The following is a 25,713-nucleotide window of genomic DNA, read 5'->3' as shown; positions in this document are numbered from 1 at the left end:
TTCAGTGTAGAAAATTCTAGTGAATCTTGTTTTAGCAGCTCTCAGATGTAAGAGCTGGTTTCATTCAGCTGAGAGCAAAGTACATTTGGGTGTGCAAGATGCTGAGAACTGCAGCAAGTTTTAGGGGCACCAAGCACTTCATGGGTTGGTTCCATTGCTGTGAAGTATTTAAAAACAAAGCAAAACTGTTCCCTGTGTTTGGGGGAAATGTTATAGTTTCCTCCTGTTTGAGGGAAATAATATATAGAATTATCCAATTTTTAGGGTAACTGTAAAAGAATAAACTAAATAAACCTGCAGAGCTGCTTAACGTGTTTTGAATGTACTTGTCAGTCAGTCCTGCATCCTCTTTCACAGGCCAGACACAAGGAAAAACACTGCACAAGTGAGGCTGCTTATGTGATCATGTCTTACACACTTTCAATAATTTAATTTGTTACCTACCTTAAAAAATTATACAATACTATTTGAAACACAAAATCTACTTTTAAATTCTTGGTATAAAAAACCTCAAACTTGTAGATACTGTAACTATTGCTACTGTAGATTAGAACTTAGTGAAATATCTTTCTGCAATATAACAATATCACTTACAATTTATTAAGAAATTTCCTTTCTAATTTAAACTAGCCCTTCTGAACTGTATCATGAAGGCAGAGCTGTTTTTCCCAAGCATGCTGGGTGAAAGACTGTCAAGCAAGAAGTGCTATGCATGTGTTTGTAACTCTTGTTGCAAGAGAATCTTAAGTAATCACTCACTCCATCCTCAATATTTAAAAAAAAAAAAATCATTTGAATTTTCCTGGGTTTGGGGTTGTACAAAATACCCTCAATATCAGCAAGCTTTGTAATGTGTTTTTGTTTGCATTTTGGTTTGGGTTTTTGTTTTTTTTTTTCTCCTCACTCTGACTTGGGACTAGGTAAATGCGTGATATTTTGACAGTAGTAATTGTCACAATTCAGGAATGCTCTATGAAAGATCTCATACTTGAAGATACTGATAAAGGTTCCTAACTGATACTGATAATCTCCATCACCTCCATATTCCAAATCTTTTTGATACAGGAGGATGATTATCAGTTCTCTGCATGGACTGATAGACCAGTGTCTTGCAGAAAAGCAGCACCACTGATGACCTTTGATTTTAATTTATGTGAGGGTTTTTTTTGTGATGGTTTTTGTGCACATAGTTATAACTCTCCTTGCCTGTTGTGCAGAGGTTGGAGACCTGCGGGAGCTGCGGACTCTGGACATCTCCACGAACCGCCTGATGACGTTACCCGAGAGGCTGCACATGTGCCTTTCGCTGCAGTACCTGACTGCAGACAGGAACCACCTGTGGTCTGTGCCCCGCCACCTGTGCCAGCTGCCCAGCCTCAACGAGCTCTCCATGGCTGGCAACCGCCTGGCATTCCTGCCCCTCGGTGAGTCCCCACCTGGGGGGGTCAGACACAGCAAAACAAACTGCCTGCCCCCACAAGTTAAAAACAAAGCAACAAGTGAGTTTCTTTGGTGGTCCCCACAGACTCTGTTTATGGAGCTGTCACAGGGATCATATTGTTGGAAAATATGTTAATAAAAAAAAAATGCAGGTTAAGGTTTCATGGGTTTTTTTAAGGCAATAAGGCAGCTATCAAATTTGCTTTATTTTTAGCTAACCGAGGGGAAAAAGTTTAAATGATGTGCTTAAATATAGTACTCTGTAATCTGAGTTCCACCACTTTGGGTAATGATCTGTTTCTGTTTGCTGGATCTGATGATTTAACTAAGATTCTTCAGCTAGGGTTTAAAACTTGTTGTGGAGTCCCAGTAACTCCATATAAATTACTTTTCAGCATTAGGAGTGTCAGTACCACATAATCCACTGCAAGTTTAGTCTGTGCTATGTACAGGCATCCATCAAAATTTCCACAGTAGTAGCCCAGGGAGGAATTGATGTGCCTTTTGCTCAACCTTTTGAAAGTTTGGAAGAGTGGAAACAGGTCAGGAGTAGGAGGTGCAGTGAGTGTGTGGGGGTTTGTTGGGGGCAGTCACTGTGTGTTCCCTTCGGGAAAAGCAAATCCTCTTCTCTGAACTTGTCACTTTTCAGCCCTGCCACGGGGTAATCTCAGCTGAGATACAGACACATATGCAGAGCTGCCCTGCCATCTGAATAACCATTAATAGTTTTTCTAGAATACAGAATTTGGTGTTAATTAGGTGCAGATTAAGTTATGATAATCACATTGGAAAGAAGCTGGAAATGGAGATGGCTAAAAATGAGATCATAATTTCTAAATTAATTACATTGTACGGGTTTAACTTAATCTTTTCAGTGCTAGCAGTTCAGTTTTTAAAGAACTTAGAGTTCTTTCTGAATTTTTTATCACCTTAGTTTATATTACTGGAAAGTAAGTGCAAATAATGTCTCCAGACAAAGTGTTGCAGTTAAGTCCCAGCATATGTCATTATATAAATGAGAAAAGGAGTTCCAGGATGCATCATCCACATTCCACGGTACTAAAACAAGCAAATTGCTTTCCCTTATTTTGGCAAATATTTTTAACTCCCATGAGAGAGGAAGTTAAACAATTTTAATTTTGCAAAAATTCAGTAAGATGAGATGTGAAATTTTAAAGGATAAAAGTTTTTGCTACTTTTTGCACTAGTAGCTTATCTGTGAGCAAGCCATGACCTGGATGAGCCACAGATTCACTAAAGTGTTTTAAGTTCAAAAGGAGGAAATAAATCTCTAATATAATGACACACCTTCTTTTTTCTTTATTTTTAGACTCAAATTCAAAACATTCAAAAGGAACTTTTAAAATAACGGGAAACATCAAAGACTGTCAATTGACCTTGTTCAGTAGTTCTTAATAGTGACTCACTGGTGAACATTTGGAGATAATTTGCTATCTGTGGATATGAAACTGAATCATAAATCCTAGAGTTCAGAGGAAAAGCAGCACAGTATAAATGTAAATGTTTAATCCTTCCTCTGAAGAATCAGAAGGCTTCAGAGTGGTCAAGATGTGATCAAATAAAGTAGAAGAGAGAGTGCATTGAAAAGCAAAAAGATTAAATCTATCTTCTGTTGCTTGGGAAAATATTTTTCTTGGAGTATTGCTGAAGTTAAGGCATAATTGTAGCATTATTCCTGCTTGCTGCACATGTTGGCTGGTGGGGCTTTTGTGTGTATTCTTACATCCAACTTCACTTTTCCAGTTAATGACTGAGTAAGGATGCTAAATAATGGTGAAAAATATTGCAGAAGTATTTTCAAGTGATAGTCAAGCAAATATTGTCAAAACAATTTTTTGCAGTTAGGGAGCTGTGTTGAAAAACAGAGAATTTATTCATCTCCTGACAGAATGGTTGAGGTTTTTTCTTTTTTTTATTAGATGTGTCCGTGTTAAAATAAATAAATTTGAAACAAATTGCTTAATGCTTTTAAAGCATTTTTTACTTCATTTATTTCACATGTTGGGTGATATCTACTGTGTCAACCAGGAATCCATTCTGCGTTGTCCAAGTTTGTCCCTTTTAGCTGTCAGCAGAGCCTCTCGTTAAGTGTAGTGGAAATCTGATTTTCCTGTTGCTGGATTGATGGGTGCAACGTTTATTCCAGCAGCAGCACAGCCTTGCTGGACAGGGATTGGGAGGTTCTTTGCCCTGTACCTTCTTTTAAGTTTGCAGGCACGTGTGTCTTAGGAAAGACAGTGTAACACTGTTAATCAGTTTTAAAACACAGTAAAAGTACCTGATCCAGCTCCCTGACTTTCAGAACTGGTCCATAAGCAAGCAGATGGGTAAACAATAGTGAATTAGTAATCTGTTCTGCAGAATACACCTGAATCTTGGATATGCCAGTGTTTTATAAAAATAATTTTTCATCTGTGAGTATTTCAGTTTATACTGAAAGAAATGAGTCACTGTGGATCTCAGTCTTTGGGCCTTCCTAATAAACTATTTTTTAAGAACAATTCCAAAAATTTTATGTATAAGTTGAACTGGAAGCTGCATCCTGAGCAGTTGTATTATTGTCATGGTAACTTCATGCTCCCTTCGTAAATGGTCTTAGAAATCTGCTGATCATTGTTTATCAATCTACTTACAACATAACTTATCTTTTGACAGAAAATTAAATTTTTAGCATTAGCGAATGCTCCAGTGCCTGAAAACAAATTCCACTGCAAGCAGAAATGTGAATCCGATGACACTGCAAAAATAAAAATCATTTGTGTAATAAAGTACAAAAATAATTAAAATAAGCCATAAATTCTCAAGTGTACTGGCAGTACAGGGGATGTTATGACAGCAAATATTCAGTATTATATCACTTTATTTGAGGCTTTATGTGCACTTTTCCTTTAGAAAATGGGTCTAGTAATTATCAGTGCACAGTAAACAAAGGTCTTATTCTACCTCAGTATATGCTGCTTTTGTGTCCTTGCCCTCACAGTATGGTTAAAAGAGCATCAGTGCAGCCACACAAGAGCTTTTGTTCCATCTTCAGCCATGTGGAATGCATATGCCAGGGCCCTGAGGTTAAAAAAAAAAAAAGGAATAAAAAAAGAGGGAGAAAAAGAAAAAAAAAATAGAATTGGGGTTTGTTCAGGACTCATGGCATTTGGTCATTTCTGGGAGAGAGGTCTTTGATCTGGGAGGCTGGAAGGAGGAAAGTGGAAATGTTTTAGACACAGTACAGTGCTTGCAAAAGCCACATGAAAACCTTCTTTGTAGCTTTAGCCTTTTCAGAGATGGGCAGCTTCCTTATTGCACAGAGTTCTTCAGAAGCATGGTTTTTAGAGAACTTTTAACAATATTTGTTGGCTGATATAAGACATAAAAATTAATGTAGATGGGATACAAAGAGCCTTTCAAAGTGATGATTTATTTAAATTTAAACTTTATGGATAATGTTTGAAACAAGGAAAAAATCTTTTGGAGTCTAGAAGATGCTTGGTTATTTAATGCAAAGAAACTCTATCAAAGGAACACTTATAGTTACAGGCTATTTGGCTTTGGGAATTGAATTTTTCCTACTGAGATATTTTGTCTAACATCCAAAAATTTGCTTTAATTACCTAGGAAATGCAGTCAACTCAGAACTTAGAATCTAAACATAGCATAAGATAAAGACAGAGGGAAGAGATGAGATGCAGCCTCACTCCCCCCTCTCAGTGCATATGAAAAGAACAGCTTTAGGGCTTTTTTTGACTTGCCTGATTTTCAGCCCATTTGCATACATCTGTGTAGAAACCAGCAAGATGAGCCTCTTTTAAAAATTTTCTGCCATTCTCTAAATTAATAAGTTAAACAGTAGCACATTCAAGCTACCCCAGCAACCCATAGTTTTCTGCTGTTTTTTAGTCTAACTGGCTTCAGCAGCACGAGGGAACATTCTCTGAACATTACATGTCCCATCCACCTGCTACCTGCTTTAAATTGTGTTGGCTGATTCCTCACCAGCCTTACAATATTTTATGGTGTTACATTGCCTCCGTGTTGCAGTATTTTTATTCATTGTAGGATAACAATGGGGTTTTGTTTCATCTAAAAATATCTCAGAACTTTACTAAACTATTTTCAGCCCTGCGATACTGAGCACAAATAAATCATCTCGTTGAGGTGATGCTCAGCAGCATCTCCAGCAGTGCCCATCAGTCAGCAGAGGGATTTGTGCTCCCATCCTGAGGCAGGACACTTGATGGATGCAGCAGATAGTTTTGTGAGCTGGAATGTCTCTGGGACAGGGTCAAAGCAGCATGTGATGGTTGATTGTGTCCCTTGATGTCCAGTGACTCTGCTTTGAACAAAGCCCAGATTATGGTCCCTGAAACCTCCACAGACTGTTGCAAATCAAGGGCCTGTGTTAAAGGGGAAAAAAAAACCCCAAACTAATTTTTTCGCTGTTGACACTTTTATTTTAGAAAAGGAATCTCTCCATTTTCTCTTGGTATCATCACTAGTTCTTTATATCAAAGATTTGATAATGTGTCACTCCTCAGCACAAACTTTTAAGGTTTCTGGTGCTCACAGCTGCCATTCAAGTGGGTGACAGCTGAAGACATTCAGTATATTTTAAGATGGACACACGTTTGGGGAGGGATCACTCAAAATATCTGCACTAAGTGGTATTTAGAGCTCTCATGTACAATAAAACTATTCAGTAATAAAGAAGGGTTTGTATTGCTCATTGTTGTAGTAGGTAATGAGAAGAGATCAGTATTCCAAGTAGAATTTCTGAATAGAAATATCATGGAAATTATTTTAATTTTTATTCTGTTCTGTACAGAATTTTTATTCTGTAATCTGGTCATTATTACAAAGAGGACAGAAGCTGTGCCCATATCTGCAGTTACCCTTATATTTCTGCCAGCTAAGGTAACTGATAAAGATGGGAAGTCAGAATTAGTCAATATTAGTATTGTCTTGCTGTAGCTGATGCAGACAAATGCTTGTTTATCTTAGTCTCTGTAAGGTACTCATGAAAGTTTAACAAGTTGGGAGGCACACAGATTGTGTTTTTCATGATGCAGTTTGTCTGGGTCACAGCTCTCCCATCCTGGGCAGAGGCTTTCAGACTCTGTTCTCCTTCTTTGTGCTTTGCACTAAACACAGAAACCTTTTCCTGCCCTAGTGTCTCAGAGGGCATGGGAGTGACAGATGAGTTGGGCTGCCCAGCTGATCCTACACATCAGCTTTCTTGCTAGTCCAAAACTCTTTCAGACCTTTCTGTTTAGTTTAGTTTGGTGTCTTTTGAAACGTCTCTTACTAGTATGTTTTTCACTTCATTTAATAGCAGACAGTTTTACCACTGACTAGACCTTGCTAATAAGCAAAATTCTGAGAATTCTTCCTAGAAACCTAAATTTTCCCTTTTAATTTTCTAAGCAAAGTAAAATAGTTCCATACTGATATGCTTCTATCTAGAGGTATCTTAATAGATTTCTAGTCCATGAAGGCATTACTTAATCATGCTGTACTTGCTTCTTTTGACTACTAGCCATGAATATTTCACGAGCAATAATGCAAGCAGAACACCTCCACATGTATTGATCATTTATTGCAGCCACAATTTTTGATGTCTAACATTCTGCAGTTTAATGCTTTGTGCTTTCTTGGGCTCTGTAATTCACTGCATCACACACACTCGTTTCTGAATGACTGCACTTGTATTTGGTTAAGGCTAATGAATCCCAGCAAGGATCCCCCCTTGGAGAAGAGAAAGAGGGGGACACAGCACATTCTTGTGTCTGTCTTGCCCACTTTCCCAAAGATAGAGAAGCTGTGACTTCACTGACACGAGGCCAGTTAATGAAAGCAGGTTTGACCTTATGAACTTGAAGTATGCACTGAGGATTTGAAATCAATTGTCCCTTTGCTTCTTCAAACTGACTTCAGAGTTTGTCAATGTTAAAATTTAATTATTTATAATGGGATTTTCAGGGCTTCTGAAAGGGGGCTTTGTTTTGATTTAGTAATTTGAAATGCTTGCTTCTAAACAGCCTTTCAGCTCATCCATAATAAAACCATCGGCTGAAATTTTACAACTGAAAAGTACTAATTTATGTTTGCTTACATTGAGTCTGATTAGCTTATTTATAATTAAAGAGAATTGCATTGCTTATAATTGTCACCATGTCATCCTTTCTCCTCTTGACTTTTCTTGTTTTCTAAATCCAGATTTAGGTCGTTCTCGAGAACTCCAATATGTTTATGTGGATAACAATATTCACCTGAAAGGCCTCCCATCTTATCTGTATAATAAAGTCATTGGTTGCAGTGGGTAAGTATGAATTAATTCAGATGTCTTATGTACCTATCCTTGTGAAACTTCTCCTGTATGATACAACTAGTTATTTTTTGTGTGGCTGTGATTGATTCAGAGCTGATGTTACTTGGAGGGGATTACTGCAGCTCCCAGCTCTGTTTTATTTTTGTAATAAATCTTCAGTGTTAATTGCTGACTTTTGACTATTTTAGTATTAAGGCATAACAGTGAAGCTACTCTGAAAGAATTTGTAATAATAATGTAAGGCCTAGAGCTGAATTTAAAAGTTGGCCAAAAGTGTAGGCTTCACAGAGTTTCCAGAACTAAAGAATGAACAAAATAATTTTTAATATATTGCAGCACCTCTTTGTTTCTAAGTGCTCACATTCGTGTAGATTGTGGGTCATATCTTGAAAAGTCATTTGCAGTTCCTTCGATCATTTTACATCCCAGTATCAGCTTCTTGTAGGTCTTGGTACCTACTAACTAAAGGGACTTTTTTTAGGAGTTATGGATTGACAGGTTTATTTTTACATGTGGATTTTAAAAATATCCTGGGCTGTCTCATGTTTGTGGTTAGAATGCAAGAAAAAAAAGTGTCTGTGTAGGACACTGGCTTAATTCTTTCTGCCCTGACACTGGCATAAATTAGGATCAGCACCGCTGATGAATGGAGCCTTACTGGTGTAAAACTGATCAGAAGAGGATTGTCCCCATTACCATCTAATTATAAATTTCTGGTATGCTCACTCTCAGCAGATCTCGCATTAAATATAAATTCCCTCTCTACAGCCTGCACTCTGCTGCAGTATGGGAGATGCTGAGTCTTGGCATTTTAAGGTTTTTCTAATATTCCCGTGTCAGCTGGTTGGTGATATTTAAATACTTGCAGTTGGATTACAGTTCTGCTGAACTGTGTGACTCGCAAGCTTTTACTAATTTTGTTTTTCAGGAAAGATAAATTCTTCTAGCTTTTTTTCTTTCAGAACTGATTATAAATTGTTAGACAGACATTAAATTGACCTTAAATTTAACAGAATTGTATTGATTGTGACCAAAACCAGTAATGATAATACAGGAGATGATCCTGCCTATTTCAGGTGGTTTTATACAACAATGTTCTTTTTTTTTTTGTTTTTGGTTTGTTGGTTTTTTTTTAAGTTTTCATCTTATACTCAGTTAAAATAATTTTTTCTTTGCACTGACCTTTGTGAAGATCCTACCAGTTCTTTTTGCAGTTCTTACATGTACAATACTGGTGAGACCACCTGCTGGTATCTCTGATATGATAAATCTAGTATAGAATAATGAAATTGAGTCTTAAAAATCTAGTATAGAACAGACTAAAGGAATTGCAAGTTTTGCAAAGAAATTGATTCTTATAATGCCTCTGTGGAATGAAAAGTGATTTTCTTCCTTAATAATGAATTGTAAAAAGAGAGACGTTTTAGTAAGAAAAATAATGTTTGTATTTGTACACCAAACAGATCCTTGTCTTTTGAAACATTACAGATTATTTTTAAGAAAAAATTTCACTATGGGAAGACCACATATATATTTTTAAGAAACCAAAGGTTTTATTTGATAATGTGCTGAGAGACTTTAAAATTGTGTAATAATGGTCATGTGAAGAATTTCTGTGTTCTTTCCAAGAAAGCATTAGTAACCAGGCTAAGGTTTTCATGGGTCAGGCAAGAGTTGAAGATCCAGGCTTTAGTGCTCTGTCTGGCCCTCCACTGGAGAATAAAATCTGACAAGCTGCTGTTACTGACATAAAGCTTGATTTCTGAAAATAGAATATAAATTGCCTTGTGTAAGTATTGAATCTCTGTCTGGGCATCCTGCAGTCAGACTGACTGAAAAAAGTCTTTTATATGAGAGGTGATGATCTCAGCACTCAAAATAAATTTTGATCTTATTTTTTGCAGATTGGATTTCATAGTCCCCAGTTAGGGATCAGTCAGTCTTGTTGAAGGCAGCCAATAGGTGGTCTCAGGTTTTTTTTCCCCTCACTTATTTATCCACCAGGCTTCTTCTGCAGCTCCTGTTTTTCCCCAGCTGTTTAGACCATCCTCTATTCCAGTTTTTAACCTCCATGGATTTTGTGTGTGGCATTAATAGTCTCACCCTTTACATAAAGTAGACCAAATGTTCCAGCTCTGAACTGCAGAGGCTGTAGTGAGTTCATGGGTTTGTTCCTTAGCGAGGTTGGTAAGGGGTTATTCACCTTGAAAATACAATATCATGGATTTATTTATTTATTGTGATAACTAACTCATTGGGAATGGATTGTTGGAATACTGGATCTCTGAATTCCCACTTATATTTTAACCTCACTAATGGGTTGTGGGAAAGTATTAAATATTTAGCAAAAGACTTATTGACTTGCTTGCTGTTTGATGCTGTTCTTTTTTGGTTTCTCTGGGCTGTTTCTCCTTTAATCAGAAGAGATGAGATTCTTTGTTGTCAGAGGAGTACTATGAGATTTCTTTCACATCTGATAAGGTTGAGAGTAGTTACCTCCGTTTTAGGTCTAATATCTGGGAAGGCTGACAAATTTGTGTTTCTGTTCCATTTGTTAGGACTGGCCCTAACAAGTTGCTCTTGGCTTCAAATTTCAGTTGTCATAAACAATTCCAATTCCCTTGTTGACTTCCCCAACCTCTTAGTAGAATTTTCCTATGCGTGTCTCTCTGGTATGATCGCTTACAACAGGGATCACATAAAGAGTTATTATTTTTACTACAAGCTAAGTTTCTCTCCTTGGATCCAAATAACCTTCCCTTTCCATATATGATTTGGGAAGGGCAAGGCTAATAGACTTATTAGGATATCTTCCCACTACAGCATGGCTGTTGTTTTTATTTTTCCTTCATCTACCCACCCCAGTGCCCTCCAAGGGAACTCTGTGGGGAAAGGTGTAGTACAGAATCACCCAGTGGCACATAAAATACATTTTTTGGGGGCTGGAATTTGCCTCATGTGTTATGATTGAGAAATCCATGATTGTTTTCAGCTGGTTGATCCAAGACATAGAAGGCAAGTTGTTGGGTAGGAAACTGCTCCCCTCAGTAAAGCATTCACTAACAAGAGGCTAAAAGAGGTTGTCACATGGGAAGAGTGATGGACACGTAGCATAGTTGGTTCACCCCCTTGGGATTGTGTTCTCATTTCTTTATGTTATTTGATGAGTAATTCCTCCAAATGTCCCATGTCTAGCACATCACAGAAGGTGGGAATCTAGAAATACAGACTCATAGAATAGTTTGGGAAGGGACCTTTAAAGGTCAACCCCACCATGCACTGCTCTCTGCAAGGAATCCTTGAGGGGTGCTGAAGTGAGAACAGTATCAGATTTACTTTGGGTTGGTCATCTGGGTTTCCCCTTAAAGTTATTTTTATTATTTTTTTTCTAACCACTTTCTAAATGTCTTGTGTCCTTCTAGTTGTGGTTCTCCAATTCAAGTATCAGAGGTGAAACTGCTCTCTTTTTCATCAGGCCGGTTAACTGTGTTCCTGCCAGCAGAGGTGAAATCTATAGGGACAGAAACAGATCATGTGCTGCCTTTGCAAGAACTGGCCATGAGGACCCTCTATAACACCTACTACAGGTTTTTGAAAGGTATGAAATTTCTGCTTCCTTCAGATTACAGAAAGAGTGAGAGCGTTCTCTGGCAGTGAGAGGAACATTTCTAATAGTTCTTCAAAGGCTTGGGCAAGGATTTATATTTTAAAAGATTTATTTAATCAAATTATGTTTGAAATGCTGCATTAGAACAAAAATGTCCAATATCAAAAACCAGAGTTCCAAAGACTATTTCTGAGGTCAAGTGGTGCTTGTAAATGGTTTCTTACTTGAAGCCTGTATGAAGAAGGACGCTTTTTTTTCAGGAGAAACTCTTTAATGGAAGTAGGAGATGAGAAATACAGTTCCTGAGGCAAGATCAGATGCATCAGCCAACAATGCAGCTCCTTGCCAGGCTGCACACTCCTAAACTGGCAGACTTGTTATACATAAGGCAGAAGAAACGCGAGCAGCCCTCGGCCATTTCAGCACAGCGTGACAGCTGAGCTGCTTTAGTTCTGCCCCAATTCAGGCTCTCTGCTCTAAAGTGGCCCTTGGCTCATCTGGTTCTGCATCATGCAATCACATGAGTTAGCAATATCTGATGATAACCTGCAGATCCTCTCAGATCTGGATGTGTTGTGACTCCCCACTGTTGATGCTATCTTGGGAATTCTCAGCTTTAAAGGTCAGAGGAGAAAGCGGAAGAGTGGAGAGTTCCAGTGGGAAGATTAGAGGGGTTATGGAAAGGGTCTCTTGTGCCTTGGCCACTGGAGTAAATCCTCACTGCTTTGCCAGGGAAAGTGTACAAGGAGATCTGTCTTTTCTCACCCACTTGTGACTTGCACAATCATTTCTGGAATCCAGCTGTGTGGATGTGGTTCCTGAAGATGCCAGTGAAGTTTGGTTTGGGAATGGGAAGGTGATACTGCACAGTCAGTTTAAGGACTGGTTTGCAAACAGTTTTGTGTAAGGCTGTGAGGATTACACCTATTTTCAGCCAAGATGCAGAACCTGAAAAAGATGGGTTTATATATCCATATACACACACCCACAGATATATCCTATTCTGAGTGACCTTATTAAAGACTGTGGCCATTACCACTGCAACACTCGAGTTTCGGTGAGCAGGAGCAGTGCCTGTATCAGACAGGTGTACGATAATGCTGTGCTGGGGAAGCAGGTGGCACATCTGATTAAAGTAGCAGATTTCATCTGTCACTGCCTAAATTTGCAGTTTCAAGAGTGCTGTTAAATACTTGGCAGCTTCTGGGGAAGTGACAGGAGTGACTGGACTACTTTTCCTCAGTCTTTGCTTGGCTGCAAAGTGTGACCTTTCCTTTCTGACGCAAGTGTCCTGTTTGTCCCCTCCTTGGGGCTGTTGTGGTACATTGTGTCTGGGCTTCAACCTTGCAGTGTTTGAAAGCTGAGACTAGTGTGATACCGTAAAACTGATTTATCAGGTACTGCATCTTGTCTTGATTACTCAGCACCTAAACTCACTCACCTGTCTTGGCTGTCTCTCAGTTTCTAGATGGAGATTAGCATGTGGGGTTTTATTTATAAAACACCGTGTGGCTTGGGCCAGGCCTGGGAAAGTGATGGCTCTTTCCCAGGAAATGACCCTGGAGTCCCTTTTGGTGAAAATTATGGCATCTTGTAGGCTGTGGGGGAACACTTAACAGATGAGGAATGTATTGATATTTTTAGAGTGGTCTCTTTGGTTGGACCTGTGAGAATTATGCTGGGTTGGATTGAATTTCAAGTCATTCCAAATATTGCAAATCCCTTTTTGCTGATGGTGGAGTTTGGGCTTTGTAGTGAGGTTAGCTGTCCTGCTGGATTGGTTGCTGAAATATTTTACTAAAATACTACTGATGTCCTTTTCATAATGTTGTATTGTTACTAGTTACTAAACATCTGTCTAGGTCATCTCTGTGTCTAAAAATTCTTCATGATCTTTTAATCCTTTCTGATGTTTGCTCAAGCTATAGTATTTTCACCTGGGTATTTTAGTCCAGTTAAACTTATGCCCACAGATGCTAAACTTGTACATTTAACTTCAACTTCTTGAATTCAGACATGGAAAGCGCTATGTGCCTCACTGTAATTGTGGGAATTTGAATTACCTCATTGTTGTTTTGACAAAACCTTAAGAATGTGAGGCAGCTGTTTTCTGAATTGTTCATGGACCATGCTTGTGTTTGACTTTATCATGCAATTGTTTTATTATAAATATTTTTTGTTTCTTTTCTTTTCTAGATTTAAACTTTCTGACTCCAATCTCACTACCCAAAAGCCTCTTGGAATTGCTGCACTGTCCCTTGGGACACTGCCACCGCTGCAGCCAGCCTATGTTTACCATTGTCTACCCAAAGCTCTTTCCCTTGAGGGAAACTCCAATGGCAGGATTGCATCGAGGGTAATTATACAGGAAATTACACTGGGGTTTCATTTAGGAAGAAGAACACCTTATGAAACAAAGCATATTCTTAACGATTTTTTTTTTAAACTTAGCATTTCAGATCCAAAGTCCCTGGCCTGTGATTGCATGTATAAGTTGACAAATATTTTATTCATGAGTCAATCAAAATACTGCTGTTAGACTGTTAAAAGGGTCTTCAGATATGCTTGTCTCAGCCTGGTGTAAGACAGAAAGGGGTTTGGATAGGATGGGATTGAGCTGTTTGTGGTAGTGCAGCACATGCCTGGCACTTCTGTGCCCTGGGAAGGAAGTGGTACCTAACACCAGTAATTGCCATGATGGTCGCAACCCTGACTTCAGATTGCCACCACCAAATGAAAAGTGCTGCAGGATCAAAGATGGAAAAAAGCTCTAAAGCTGCAGCTTAATTAAAATGTTCTGCAGTAAAATACTCTTGTTTTAATTTCCACGCTAATTAACTTGAGATATGTTGTGGAAGCATTCTGCATAGGAGCATACATTTTGTAGCAATACATGTTTTTAATAATACTTCAGTTTTATGGTTGTAGCAGTTGTGAAAGTGTCTGCAGGATTCGCCAGTACACAAGCCCACACAGAATTGCTGACCTACTGGACAGTACAGTCATAAGGGACTCAAAATGGGGGTAAGGTTCAGGGAATGTTGCCTTCATGTAGGTAAAGCTATAAAATACCTTTAAGGTGAGCCCTGATTGCTTCACAGTGATTCTTTCCCTAATCCTTATTAGTCTGAGTGGATACTGTACCCTTCCAGGAGCCATAATATCCACTTTCTGCAATGGAAAAGTATCATCTGAGAAATTCCAGCTTGTACTGTTTGAAAAGTAATAAATGACATTTAAAGCTAAGTCACTTGGAGTTAAATATGAAAAGGTGATGTTAGGTTCTTGTTAGAGAATTCAAGTCAAGCCATTAATTACAAAGGATATACCTAAAGGTGGTGGGCAGAAAAGAAAGGTGCTCTAAAAAGGAATGTTTTTGAGATTCCTTGTTGGTGTCTATGTAATGCAGGAACACCACTTAGTTCCTGGCCTGCTGAAATCCATTGATTTGATAGTTATCTTCCATAAAAACAAGAAACTGCTTTTCAGCAGGAAGATTTTTAATAGAAGAGAGGAGATTAATGGGTGATTCAAGTTGATGGTACCTGGTTTACACCACTGTATCACAGCCTGTTTGCTGTGAGTTTGTAACATGAGAAGCATCTGATTTGTAAGCAATTCAGCCTTATGAAATGAAACAACTTAGGTATGCCAAATCTGGGAAGCAGCCAGAGGGCTGTATAAATGCTATTTTGGAAAAGCCATCTTTCTTAGAAAATCTGATAGCAGAGATTGCACACTTCAATTTGCCACTCTGTTTCACTTCAATCATATGTCGAAATTCAGTGGATTTCATGTTGAGTGAAATAATTTACTTCCATATTACAGTCATAATATTCTTAGTCATAAGATGTTATAATCATGCTATAAAGAATTTCTTTCAAACATTCAACAGTATCATTTTCTAAGAAATTGATGGAAAACTACTGGCTAGTCACTAAATCCATCTATTATCCTAAATAATTCAACAATGTGAGTAGTTTGGACTACTTTATAATTAATTGCTAAGCGTTGCTCATTGTGGAAGTTACAGTTACAAGATGATAGACATTATCAGTAGACACCTTTAAGAATTACTAAAGTAAGACTCCACAAAAACATACTTTAGAGCTGTTTTGGAAGAACACTGTGTTAACATTCTAAAATATAATAATTAAAATATTTATTTCTGCATGGTTTTCACTTGTTTCAAAAATAGTTATCATTCCTTCCCTTAGACAAGAATGTACTGTGTTCTGCAAAATGCCTTTAATGAATCCAGTCTTAAGTAGCTGACATTTGATGCAAATCCACAGAAAATGAGATCTAAACAGGGCAGCCTGTCATCCTTATCTCTATAGCTTGTGCACTTGACATGGTAAGATTATGTGGAATTGTGGAGGTGTGATAGCTGGTTTAGAAAGATGTGAAGGACGAGGTTTCTGTTCTAAAGAGCTTAAAGTGACCATGAAAACACACAGGGTAGGGATCCTGGGCATTTGAACAGCACTGATTAGCACATGCCACATCCATGCCAGTAACTCCTGCCTGGATTTCCATATCACATTCTGTATCCTCTTAGAGGGAAGGAGAGTTAAGTGTTGGACTGGATTTCTGAATCTGAAAAAGCACAGATGCCACGAGCACTGGGTAAAGTGTGATTTCTGGGTTAGTGAAAAACAGATCTGAACATTTTTAAGGCAGATATCTTGGTCCCTGCCAGGCTGGGGCAGGAGCAGGGTCACTGTGAGGCTCGGATCACACTTGCACAGTGCCATCCCTGCCACACTGTGTGACAGCACTGCCTGTCACTTATCCTTTCTGAAGATCTGCTTGTTCACTCTGCTAACCAGGGAGAACATGGTCTTCAGACATTTCATGCCTACAAGCAGTAATTTAAGAAACACACGAGCTGGGCCGAGGCTGACCAGCTATTTTCCTGTCAGCTGCTAAACCTGCTGGCTGTGACATTCAGCCACACCCTGCTCAGAGAGAAAAACCACACACTGCTGCTCTAAACGCCGAGCATAAGAAACCAGGGAGGTCTTGAGAACCCCTGCAGTGCTTCCCTGCTTTGGTGTCAGGCTCTCAGAGACAGCAAATGAACCTGTGCTTTTTCTGGGCTGTGGAGATGGGCTAATCCCGTATTTTACAAACCAGCACTGTGGAATGTGTCTGTGTGGAATGGAGCCAGGAGCTTTAATCTTTACTGACAACTGTTTCCCCCCTCCCCTTTTCTTCTTTTTTTTTTTTTTTTTTTCTCTCCTAGGAGGACAACTGTTAGTTTTGTGGCATACTGCTGCTCCACCCAGTGTCTGCAGACTTTTGACCTACTGAGTTGATAAACATTTCAACCTCCTGAGGAGTGCTGCCAGTGTAAAGCTGCATTCAATGCCGTGTCTCCTTGGTACTGGAATACCGTGTGTGTGTGTGCCAAAGCAGCAGAAGTGCCCAGTCAGGAACACTCTGAGGCACTTAAATCCTGCCCTATCAAATCTGGATGAACTGCAGGAACTTTTCAGAAGTATAAATACCGAGCTTTTAAAAGTATTAACTTCTCTCTCTCCTCTGAGGCAGCACACAAACCAAACACATTCATGAGCTCTGACTTCAGGATTTCCAGTATTTTTCGAATGTGCCTGATTTCAGGTTGACCCATTGCATCATTTGGGGCAGTTGCATTCCTCTAACAGGAAAAGAAAAAAAAAAAGTTCAGTTATGGCAAACAAATTTTCACTTACTCATCCCTATCCTCTTTCCCCTCTACAGCTGCAATCAGGTGTATTGCTATAAGCCTGCAGAAACCTTTGATGGATCCCAGTGACTTTTCCATAGAATTCAGCCTTATTTTCTCCCTCTCACCTTAATGTTTACCCAAGCAGAGTTATCCCAGTTGTATACCAAGTCTTTGACAGTTCTCTGTGGTATTTAAATCCACATTCTAAAAGCAGATCTTTTCTTTCTAGTATCATTAAATACCATAGTGATTTAATTGGAGTAACTAGGATATGTCTGGAGACTGAAGATCCTGTCTCAGTGAAGGCTGGTACTGATGCCTACACTAAGGGCTCTTGCTCCAGCATGTTTGAGGGTGGGTTTTCTTTATTTTCATTTCTTTATTTTTAGAAATAGTTCTCCTTTTGTTCCATCGAGTTCTTCAGGAAGAAGACAACTTTAAGTATCAATTTCCCTTGGAAAAAACCCAACTAGTAATATGATAGGAAATCTTTGTGTTTATTACATTTTTACAGTTGCAGGCTATAGATCTGCAAAGAGCTGGTCTTGATCTTTTTCTAGATTTAGCATTTGGCTGATTTGTCCAAGTGTGTCAGTGGACTGTGTGCCCTTGGAGAAGGCTGGAAATCCAGGAACAGGTGTGTATCTCCATCCACAGGTATATTTGCACACATGGATACCTGCACAGAAGGGCTGGGACATTTGTTTTCATACATTAATGGCAAATTTGGTGTAAATTGCCACTTACTATCCTATTTGTGGAAATAATTTTTTGTTAAATCTTGTTCATTTTAAATAAAAAACAAAGCATGGAAAAAAGGCCCAAAATGCTTACATGACAAAACATTTTGATTTTGTACTGAAACAGTTTATTGTTAAGTGGTATAAACCACTTGTTGATTTACTGCTCTGTGCAGTAGGTAGTTACAAGTTGAAATAGATATGAATGAAACAGTTTGTTATAAAAATGGCAAGATAAAGAGACTTATTTGGTAGTGTATTAGCATATGTTGTGGTGAGGTGTGCGTACTTTGAAGGCAGGAGGCATTAAAATGTTTTCCTGTTGCCAAAGAAGCATTTGTTCCCTCTGCAGGCTTCCTGGCATCTCTTCAATAAATAGAGTATCTTAAGAGCTTAAAAGAGTACCAAAAAGGCAGTTTTGAGGATGGAATTTTTAGGTTGTGCATGTTACTTGTAAAAATCTTTCCTGGTTTTATGGGGTTGGTTTTAGAGAGTTGAATTAGCATTAAGAAATGTAGAATTTAATCCTTCAGGAATGCAAGTATCATCTACTGCTTAAGAATTGTGAAACTTTCTAAAATAAATCCCATTTATTAAATCTGCTTTGCAGTAGGGGAAAGAGCCATGTCCAAGCAGCCTTGGTGCTTTTGGATTTCTGTCTGTGTCATTTCCCAGGTTTGTTTCTGTGTTGGAATCCCAGCAGGCCCAGCCACCCCACAGGGTTCATTGCTGAGGCAGCAAAATCCATCTTCAGCTTTATCCTTTTCCTTCAGTACCTCAGAGCTGAGATGTAAATTGCCCATGTACAATTATATCTGTATCAGAAATGTGCAAGTGTAGGACAGAATCCACTTTTTTAAAAAATAGATTATAAAAGCTATGGTAGTGTTACAGATATTAATTTTTATATGATACTCTGATCAAGAATTTTCAGTATTATTTTTACTGTGGCTTTCCCTGTCTTTGAAGGAGATGTTTTCTTGGAAGTTTTTGTCGTCTTTTTTATAGCAAGTTGAAATCACAGTTTATATCTGAATTCAGTCTGTAAATACTATTTTGGAGTTAAAACTTGTTGTGATCACCTAAAAGACATGAGCATTTGTTTCATTAGGAGTCAAGAAGAGTGAAGCTTGATTTTGTTATTATAATTATTTATTTATTATTTTCTTTCTTCTTCCCATAATCTAGTTATTTCTTATTGAGTCTGTATCAGTCTCTTTATTATTGTCTCCAAGTGCAGTTCAGAAGAAATTTAGCCTGTTCTATAAGCAGGATGAATCTTAACTAACACTTTAATAGATGATATTTCAAGAATGGAATGTTCAATAAATAAATGACTTAAACATGCAATTGAAGCTGAAATGTCATACCCTATTTTTATAAAACAAAGAAGGGGAAAGCCAATATATAGACTGAGAATGCAGCTTAAATTAATGTTTGATGTTTTGGGTTTTTTTTTAATATGAACAGTGTTTGTATTCATCTGTATCTTTGGGTGATATTCTTCTAGATAAAAATAACTCCATTCTCACTTGTCCAAGTTTTTCTAAAGTTGTTCTGCTGTAAGAGTATTTCATAACCAGCAAGTATGAGAGCCAGCTATGCAAATTGCAGAGGGGAGAGGGAGCTTGTTGGTGATCAAACTGTGCATCACTGGTTTTTCAAGGTGCCACAATGCTTGGACTTCTCTTTAATTGGTTTGGTTCTGGGTAATTTTTGATTTTTTCCTCTTTGTCAGGTTTGTCAGGTTAGTTCCCATTGAGGTAATGTTTTGTATGTACTACAAAAAAAATCATGTTCCAGATGCTGAAAAAAATTGACCATTTAAAAAGTTTTTTTGTTGTAACAGTAGATCTTAATTCTTCACTTAGGGTTGGAGCAGGAAAAGTTTTTTGTTTTTTTTCTCAAGGCATTACAAAGATAAAGGTGCAGAAGAAGAATGAGATAAAACCTTTAACCCATTGATACTGCTATCAAATTTTTCTAAGATTAACTCCCATTAAAATCAGGGATCACAGGCATAATTTTTGTTTAAGTTTTGATAGCAGGCACCATGTTAATAAAATTTGAACCCTATATAGAAGTAGCTTTTTGTTCTGTCACAAAGGAAACGGAGGAATCTCTGGCTTTGTTTAAAAATCCTTTTGAGTGGTTTTGTCATGGACACTGTTACGTTCGGAACACTGTTCTTGGAAACCTTCCTCATCATCCCTCAGAGGATCAGAAATGCCCTTTCCTGTGCAAAAAGCAAGGTCTAATATAAAGAAATGTGTATTTTTCTGTTTTGATGCTTCTCCTGGGCTCTCGCCACGGTTCATTACAAACCTTCTATTTACTTGGTTGTGGTGAGGTTGAGATGTTGCTCTGAGCAGAGCGGTGCTGTTTATTGCCAAGTTGGCTTCAATTCCTGCAGATTGAATTCTGCTGAATCCTTTTTTCTGGCATTGAAGGGAGCACAGGGCTGTTCTAACACCCATGTGGGAGCAGCATGTCAGGTTCTACTGACATCACAGCCCAGCTGAAGACTGGAGAGTGACAAACCTGTCACTAGAGAGGACAACTGGCTTTTGAAGGCCACTCCGGCCCCACCAGAATACCACTGAAAACAGAACTTTTGCCCTGATGGGTCAAAGTTTTAATTGATGAGAGGGAAGAATGTGTATTACCATTTGTCTTTCTTGCAAAATGTGGGATGACACCAGAATCCATGGCTGCTGCTCTGTCTGCAGCTGCTCTTCTGTAATTCCAAGATGTAACTATCTTTGCCTCTTACCTCCCTCTTAACACTGCTCATGTTGTTGCAAAATGTTATAGTTGACTTGTGATGGAAGAGGCTGAATAAATTGAATCCAGAGTTTTTATTACTCTTTTGTATTACAGACCTATTTTGTAAGAGACCAAAGGTCTGGTGGAAAGAAACGGCAATGTTCATGTGAAGTCTTCATTGCTTTTGCTTTTATGTGCCCTTTTTTGGATTATGATTTGAACTTGGTTTGCAACTGAGTTCATTCTGTGTCTGTGGAAAGCACATGTACACTGCTTTCTTGCTCTGTACTAACCAAATGTCACTTAGTGTGAAGGTGAGCTTGCTAGATGGTTTATTTAAAGTTAGTGGTGCAAATTATTGTATGTGCTTGTTAATAAATTATATTTTTGGATAGAATTACTGTTCATTAAAATTAACTAAATTCTTGCTCCTGGGACTATTAAGCTATGTTAGAATGTAGCACTTCATTTACATTTCAGTTCATTTGCATGGTAATTAGCTAATAAGTCTCTTGTCCCAAGGCTGAAGAGGTGGGGTGAAGACACTAAAAACACTCCCAAGCCCAAAACACCACTTCAATTAATTTAATCCCTTTGTCTCAGACAATGTAGTTCATCAGATCTTGCATAATAGGAACAAAACCCATATGGAAATGTTACTTCAGACCCTTCCACTAATTGATCAAAAGGAAAATAAGTTTCAGTAGGGCTGTACTGCCATCCTGATAGTCCATAGATGAGGCTGTGGTTCATGGATTCCTTACTAAGCAGCATTCAGCAGCCTTTTTTTCCTCATTTAAAAGATATCATAGGAACAAGGCTGCCAAAAATAAGTAGAAATTAAGCATCTGTTTTTCCAGTTGTTTCACTCCTTGCTATGCAGCATTTTGCTTCAGTCAAAGCTGCTGCTCTCCATGTTGTGATCAGTTCTTTGAGCTGGATGCTGTCTGGATTTCTGTGAGTGTTTTGGGTGAATACTCAGTATCCATTCTCCAGTGAGACTTATGGTGGCCAAGGTGACTCAGATCGCTTGTAAACCTTGCAGATTCAGGTGCTGTCCAGACTTCCCTGAAGCCTGTTGGGTAGTTAGTTTACAATGATTTGCCTTTTTTGTATTTTACAAGTGACAAGGTGACTTTTCCTACCCTTGCAGTGGAGGTAACCTCTGGCTGGCAGCAGCAGGAGGATGTGAGTCCCTTAATAAATGGGAGAACAACCCTTAACCTATAACTTTTACCAACCACTGATGTGTCCCTTATGAATTAGGAAGAAAGAAATGGGAGAGCTTAACATCCTTTTCCTTTTCAATTAAAAGTACTTGGCATAAATGCAAGCTAAGTGGAAACTTCAGTGACTGAATAATGCTATTGTATGCAGGAAATGAGAGGAGCTGAGATCTCACTTGGAAAAGCACTGGATGTTTTGTAACTTCTAAGCCAAGATTTAGGGCTTATGTTCTGTGCGGTGACATTTTGGGAACTTGAGAGACGAGTTGAACCCACTGCATCTGTGTCCCCCAGCTTCAGCAATAATTTAATATCACAGTAGAACCCTCTCTATCCTGCACTGAAGAGTTCCACCTGTATTACCTGTAGCTGGCTCAGGACTATCAGATTTCTGCCTGCTGCTTCAGCAAGAAAGAAAGCAGGAGCTGACCATACACTTTTTTTATCTTTTCACATTTTAAATAACAAGCCCCTCACGTCAGGCTCTTTCGGCACCCATTATGTCCTTCAGACATCTCCTGTTCCCAGGCAAAGACCTTGACACATCTGTGAGAGATCTCCAGTCTCAAGAATGAAAGCAGTTCTGTTGTTGGAGGTGCTGAAGTGATTTGACTTTCTGATGATGCCTTCCAAGTGGCAATCAAGGGCTAATTTCTCAAGTACCCTGATGCTCTTTTGTATGTTCATGAGGAATGTAAATATTGACTGGCACTTTCTGCCAGAGAAAGCTGCCACTCATGGAGCCCTATCCTGGTGCTAAATATGACTGTGGCCACGTGATGAGGACTGGCCATGAAATCACAGAATATGCTGAGCTGGGAGGGACCCATCAGGATCATCCAAATCCTGGCCCTGCCACAGGACACCCCAAGGTGTTCTGCTGTCATTTGCTGTGAACCTCACAAAGTTATTAGGAGTTGCTTTTTTTTCTCAAGATCAGTTGAGAAAGCTTTCTTGTAATGAAAAATGCAATACTGTGTTTGTTTATTGATCAGCACTATGAATGTTCTCTAAGTGCACTATTATAACAGCAAATCAAGATATTTTATTAAGAAAGCAAAAAAGAAAAAAGCATTGTTAAATCCCATTTTGGTGCATGTAGAGTCCACTGGGAACACTAACATTTTGTTTAGGAATGAGAAAGAGAGTTCATAATTCATCATAAAACGCAGGTATGGTCTAAAGATACTGAAAGCATTGCCTGGATCTCATAGAAAAATAAATTTAAGAAGATAACCAGTGTTTCTTCTAGGGGTAAATGTTAACTAATTGTATTAAATATGCCCAGTTTTGGTTTGTTGTGCTTTGAACTCGTAAGATTTTGCACTTGCAGCCATTATTTCAGTCTTACTAGGTTTCCTTTATACTACAGAGTTCTAACCATTGATTTTTATAGTTAAAACAATTAGAAGAATCAAGCTGAATATTTTTGGGTCAGTTTGTGATTGCTTTGCTGGCACTGAAGTTCCAAAGCAGCCTGAGCATGAACTTGAATTTGGCCACCTTTGATTTTACTGTGTCTCTGTTGGCTCTCCAGTTTCATTTTGCAAAAAGCTCAGTCAATGGAGATGATACATGAAGAGAAGAATTACCAAGAAAAACAGTTTTAACTTTCTTCAGAATGTGTAGCTTGGAATAGGGTTGGCAAGGACTCCGATATGAATTCCAGGTAAGTGCTCCTTTTAAAGCAGGATGAAAAACAGTGGGATGTCCAGGCAGTAGAGAGCCCCATGTCTAAAGGTACTGAGATTAATTATTCTCTATATTCACACTTTACTGTTCTATATCTTTGTTTCTATAAAAACTTAGTAACTGCCCAATAGGGAGTTTAGTTATATCTTACATCTTTGTAGAATTAAGATTGATTTTATACTTTTGACATGCTCATTACTCTTCACAGTGTAATGCCTCTTCTGTAAATAGCCCTTGTTTCCTCCCTGAGTCCTCACTCCTGACCAGAAAATGTTCTGCTCTCTGGTTGGAAAACAGACCCTTGCTATGGTCCTGTTATGACCAGTATTAAAGCAGTTTGTTACCTGCACAGTGACACAGGCTTGTGCTCCATCAGAGACACCGTCTAATCACAATTACCCGGATCACAAATACATGTTCTGTTCTGGCTGCAGATAAACTGAGGGATATCTAATTTGAATTAATGAATTAATGTATATTAAATCAGTACTTTGTATCGGGTTTTTAGATCTAGCAGTATCTAATCCTGGCTCTTAAGCCTCCATTATGAAACATGGGAGCTCAAATTTCTCCAGTAGCTCAGTAAACTGTAGCCAAACTTCTGTCTGATCCCTATGAAGATACTTGGGAGAAGGTTTGAATTGAAAACCTCTATTTAATTATCTCCTTTTTCCCTCCTCCCTCCAGGAGGCTCAGGTGGTGCAGGAACTGATACCTACTAGCTAGAAATGTCTTTCCAGGTCAGTGCTGTGCCAGCTGCCCTCCCCGCCGTGCCGGTGTCGCGCTGGCTGCCAGCCCTGCCCAGCTCCTGCTCGCTGGCCCCGAGCTGCCAAGATGAAAAATATTGATTCCAGTCCATCTCATTGAAGTATTATCATGAGGTGTTCGCAGACATGCTGGGACTGGTCTTTTACTTACAGGAACATTTATCCAGGGGGATCTGGTGTGTTATGTAGCAAGAAACTGCAAGAGGCAGAATGAATTTACTGTTTTCACTTACAGTCAGTAGCCTGAGACCTTACTGTGGCTTTAGCTATTCTTGATTAATTTCATATGTGGATGCTTCTATTCCAGAATAAAAGTGCCTTGTTACAAAAGAATTTAATTCCTTTAATTTCATTTGGGAATAAATATATCCACACACCTGGTATTTAAATTACAGAGGACTACTTCTTTATAAATTTACACCCAGTTCTGTTTTGGATCAGGTCTTGTGTGCAGCTAGATCCTTGTATTTAACAAGATCTGATTTATTACTCAAAATTCTTTCTTTTGGGAAGTACCTGGTTGGAAAATAAAAATTCTTGCAAGGATAAGACTGGGTGGAGAAGGGACAAATGAAAAATTGTGAAAATGACTGGTTTGGAAGCACTGCATTGGCAAACATTGTTACATGTCAGGTCTTATTCTGCTGTTTTATTCTGAAACATCTGGCTTTTGACACTTTAAAAAAAACTATTTTGATGTTTTTCAAATTGAGAAATACAGCTTTGAAACATGGCATGGAATATTTATGTTTCCTGCCATGAAAATGTCTTTTATGTCTCCATCATCCTATTTTCTGGTGCAAACACAGCTGGCAGAAATGGTTTGGAGTGACTTTGCTCTGCCTGGGTGTTAAGGTAAGAAGCTGCCCTCAGAAGTCACTGTCTGACACAGCTCTCCTTGCTGGATGTGGTTTGAGTTCCATGGGCACAACCCAAGGTCTCGGCAGCCACAGTTTGCTCCTTGTCCTGTGTGAAGCTGGTGAGGGAGGAGCTGCTAAGGGGACATTTTTCTCTCTGACAGTGTCCTCAGGCCTGCTGAGTGGCATAGTGGTGATGGGGACATGTTCCCCTTGTCGTCTGTGTCCCAGTGTGACATTCTGCTCTGGTGCAGGGCTTTAAAGCTTTCTGTGTTGTAGCTGCTCAGATCTGGCTCAGCTGCCAGAGGGGTCCTGCTGTCACGGGAAGGATGTGCCTGTCCACATTGCAGCATGTGCACTCTGGATGCATAAGCACAGGGGAGAGCTTTCCTAAAGATGTATTACTAAGCTCTTTAAGATTTAATGCTTTCTCGAAGTTCAAACCGGTGTAAGGGAAGGCTTAAGCAGCTTAATGGGTTAAAATGATCCCTGACTGTGTCCTTCAGACAGTTTAAAGACCCTGCAGCAACCCAAGCGGGCCACCTGTTCCTCTCCCAGACAA

The 25,713-nt window shown here is 38.8% G+C and overlaps 1 protein-coding gene across 6 annotated transcripts in view; it reads left to right on the top strand.

Annotated features, from left to right (window-relative positions):
• Positions 1-19,193, top strand: part of LRRC28 (leucine rich repeat containing 28) — a 49,757-nt gene extending 30,564 nt beyond the window's left edge. For all 6 annotated transcript variants that reach the window (XM_058846806.1, XM_058846807.1, XM_058846808.1 and 3 more), the window contains 5 exons: positions 1,218-1,424; positions 7,669-7,771; positions 11,203-11,378; positions 13,584-13,743; positions 16,636-19,193. In XM_058846806.1, the coding sequence (XP_058702789.1) occupies positions 1,218-1,424; positions 7,669-7,771; positions 11,203-11,378; positions 13,584-13,743; positions 16,636-16,708 (719 nt within the window). In that variant the 3' untranslated portion in view covers positions 16,709-19,193. The remainder of the gene's footprint in view (positions 1-1,217; positions 1,425-7,668; positions 7,772-11,202; positions 11,379-13,583; positions 13,744-16,635) is intronic.
• Positions 19,194-25,713: the final 6,520 nt, after the last annotated feature.

This window comes from Poecile atricapillus, chromosome 11, assembly GCF_030490865.1.
Source record: "Poecile atricapillus isolate bPoeAtr1 chromosome 11, bPoeAtr1.hap1, whole genome shotgun sequence".
NCBI lineage: Eukaryota > Metazoa > Chordata > Aves > Passeriformes > Paridae > Poecile > Poecile atricapillus.
This window is presented reverse-complemented; position numbering and strand designations above follow the sequence as displayed.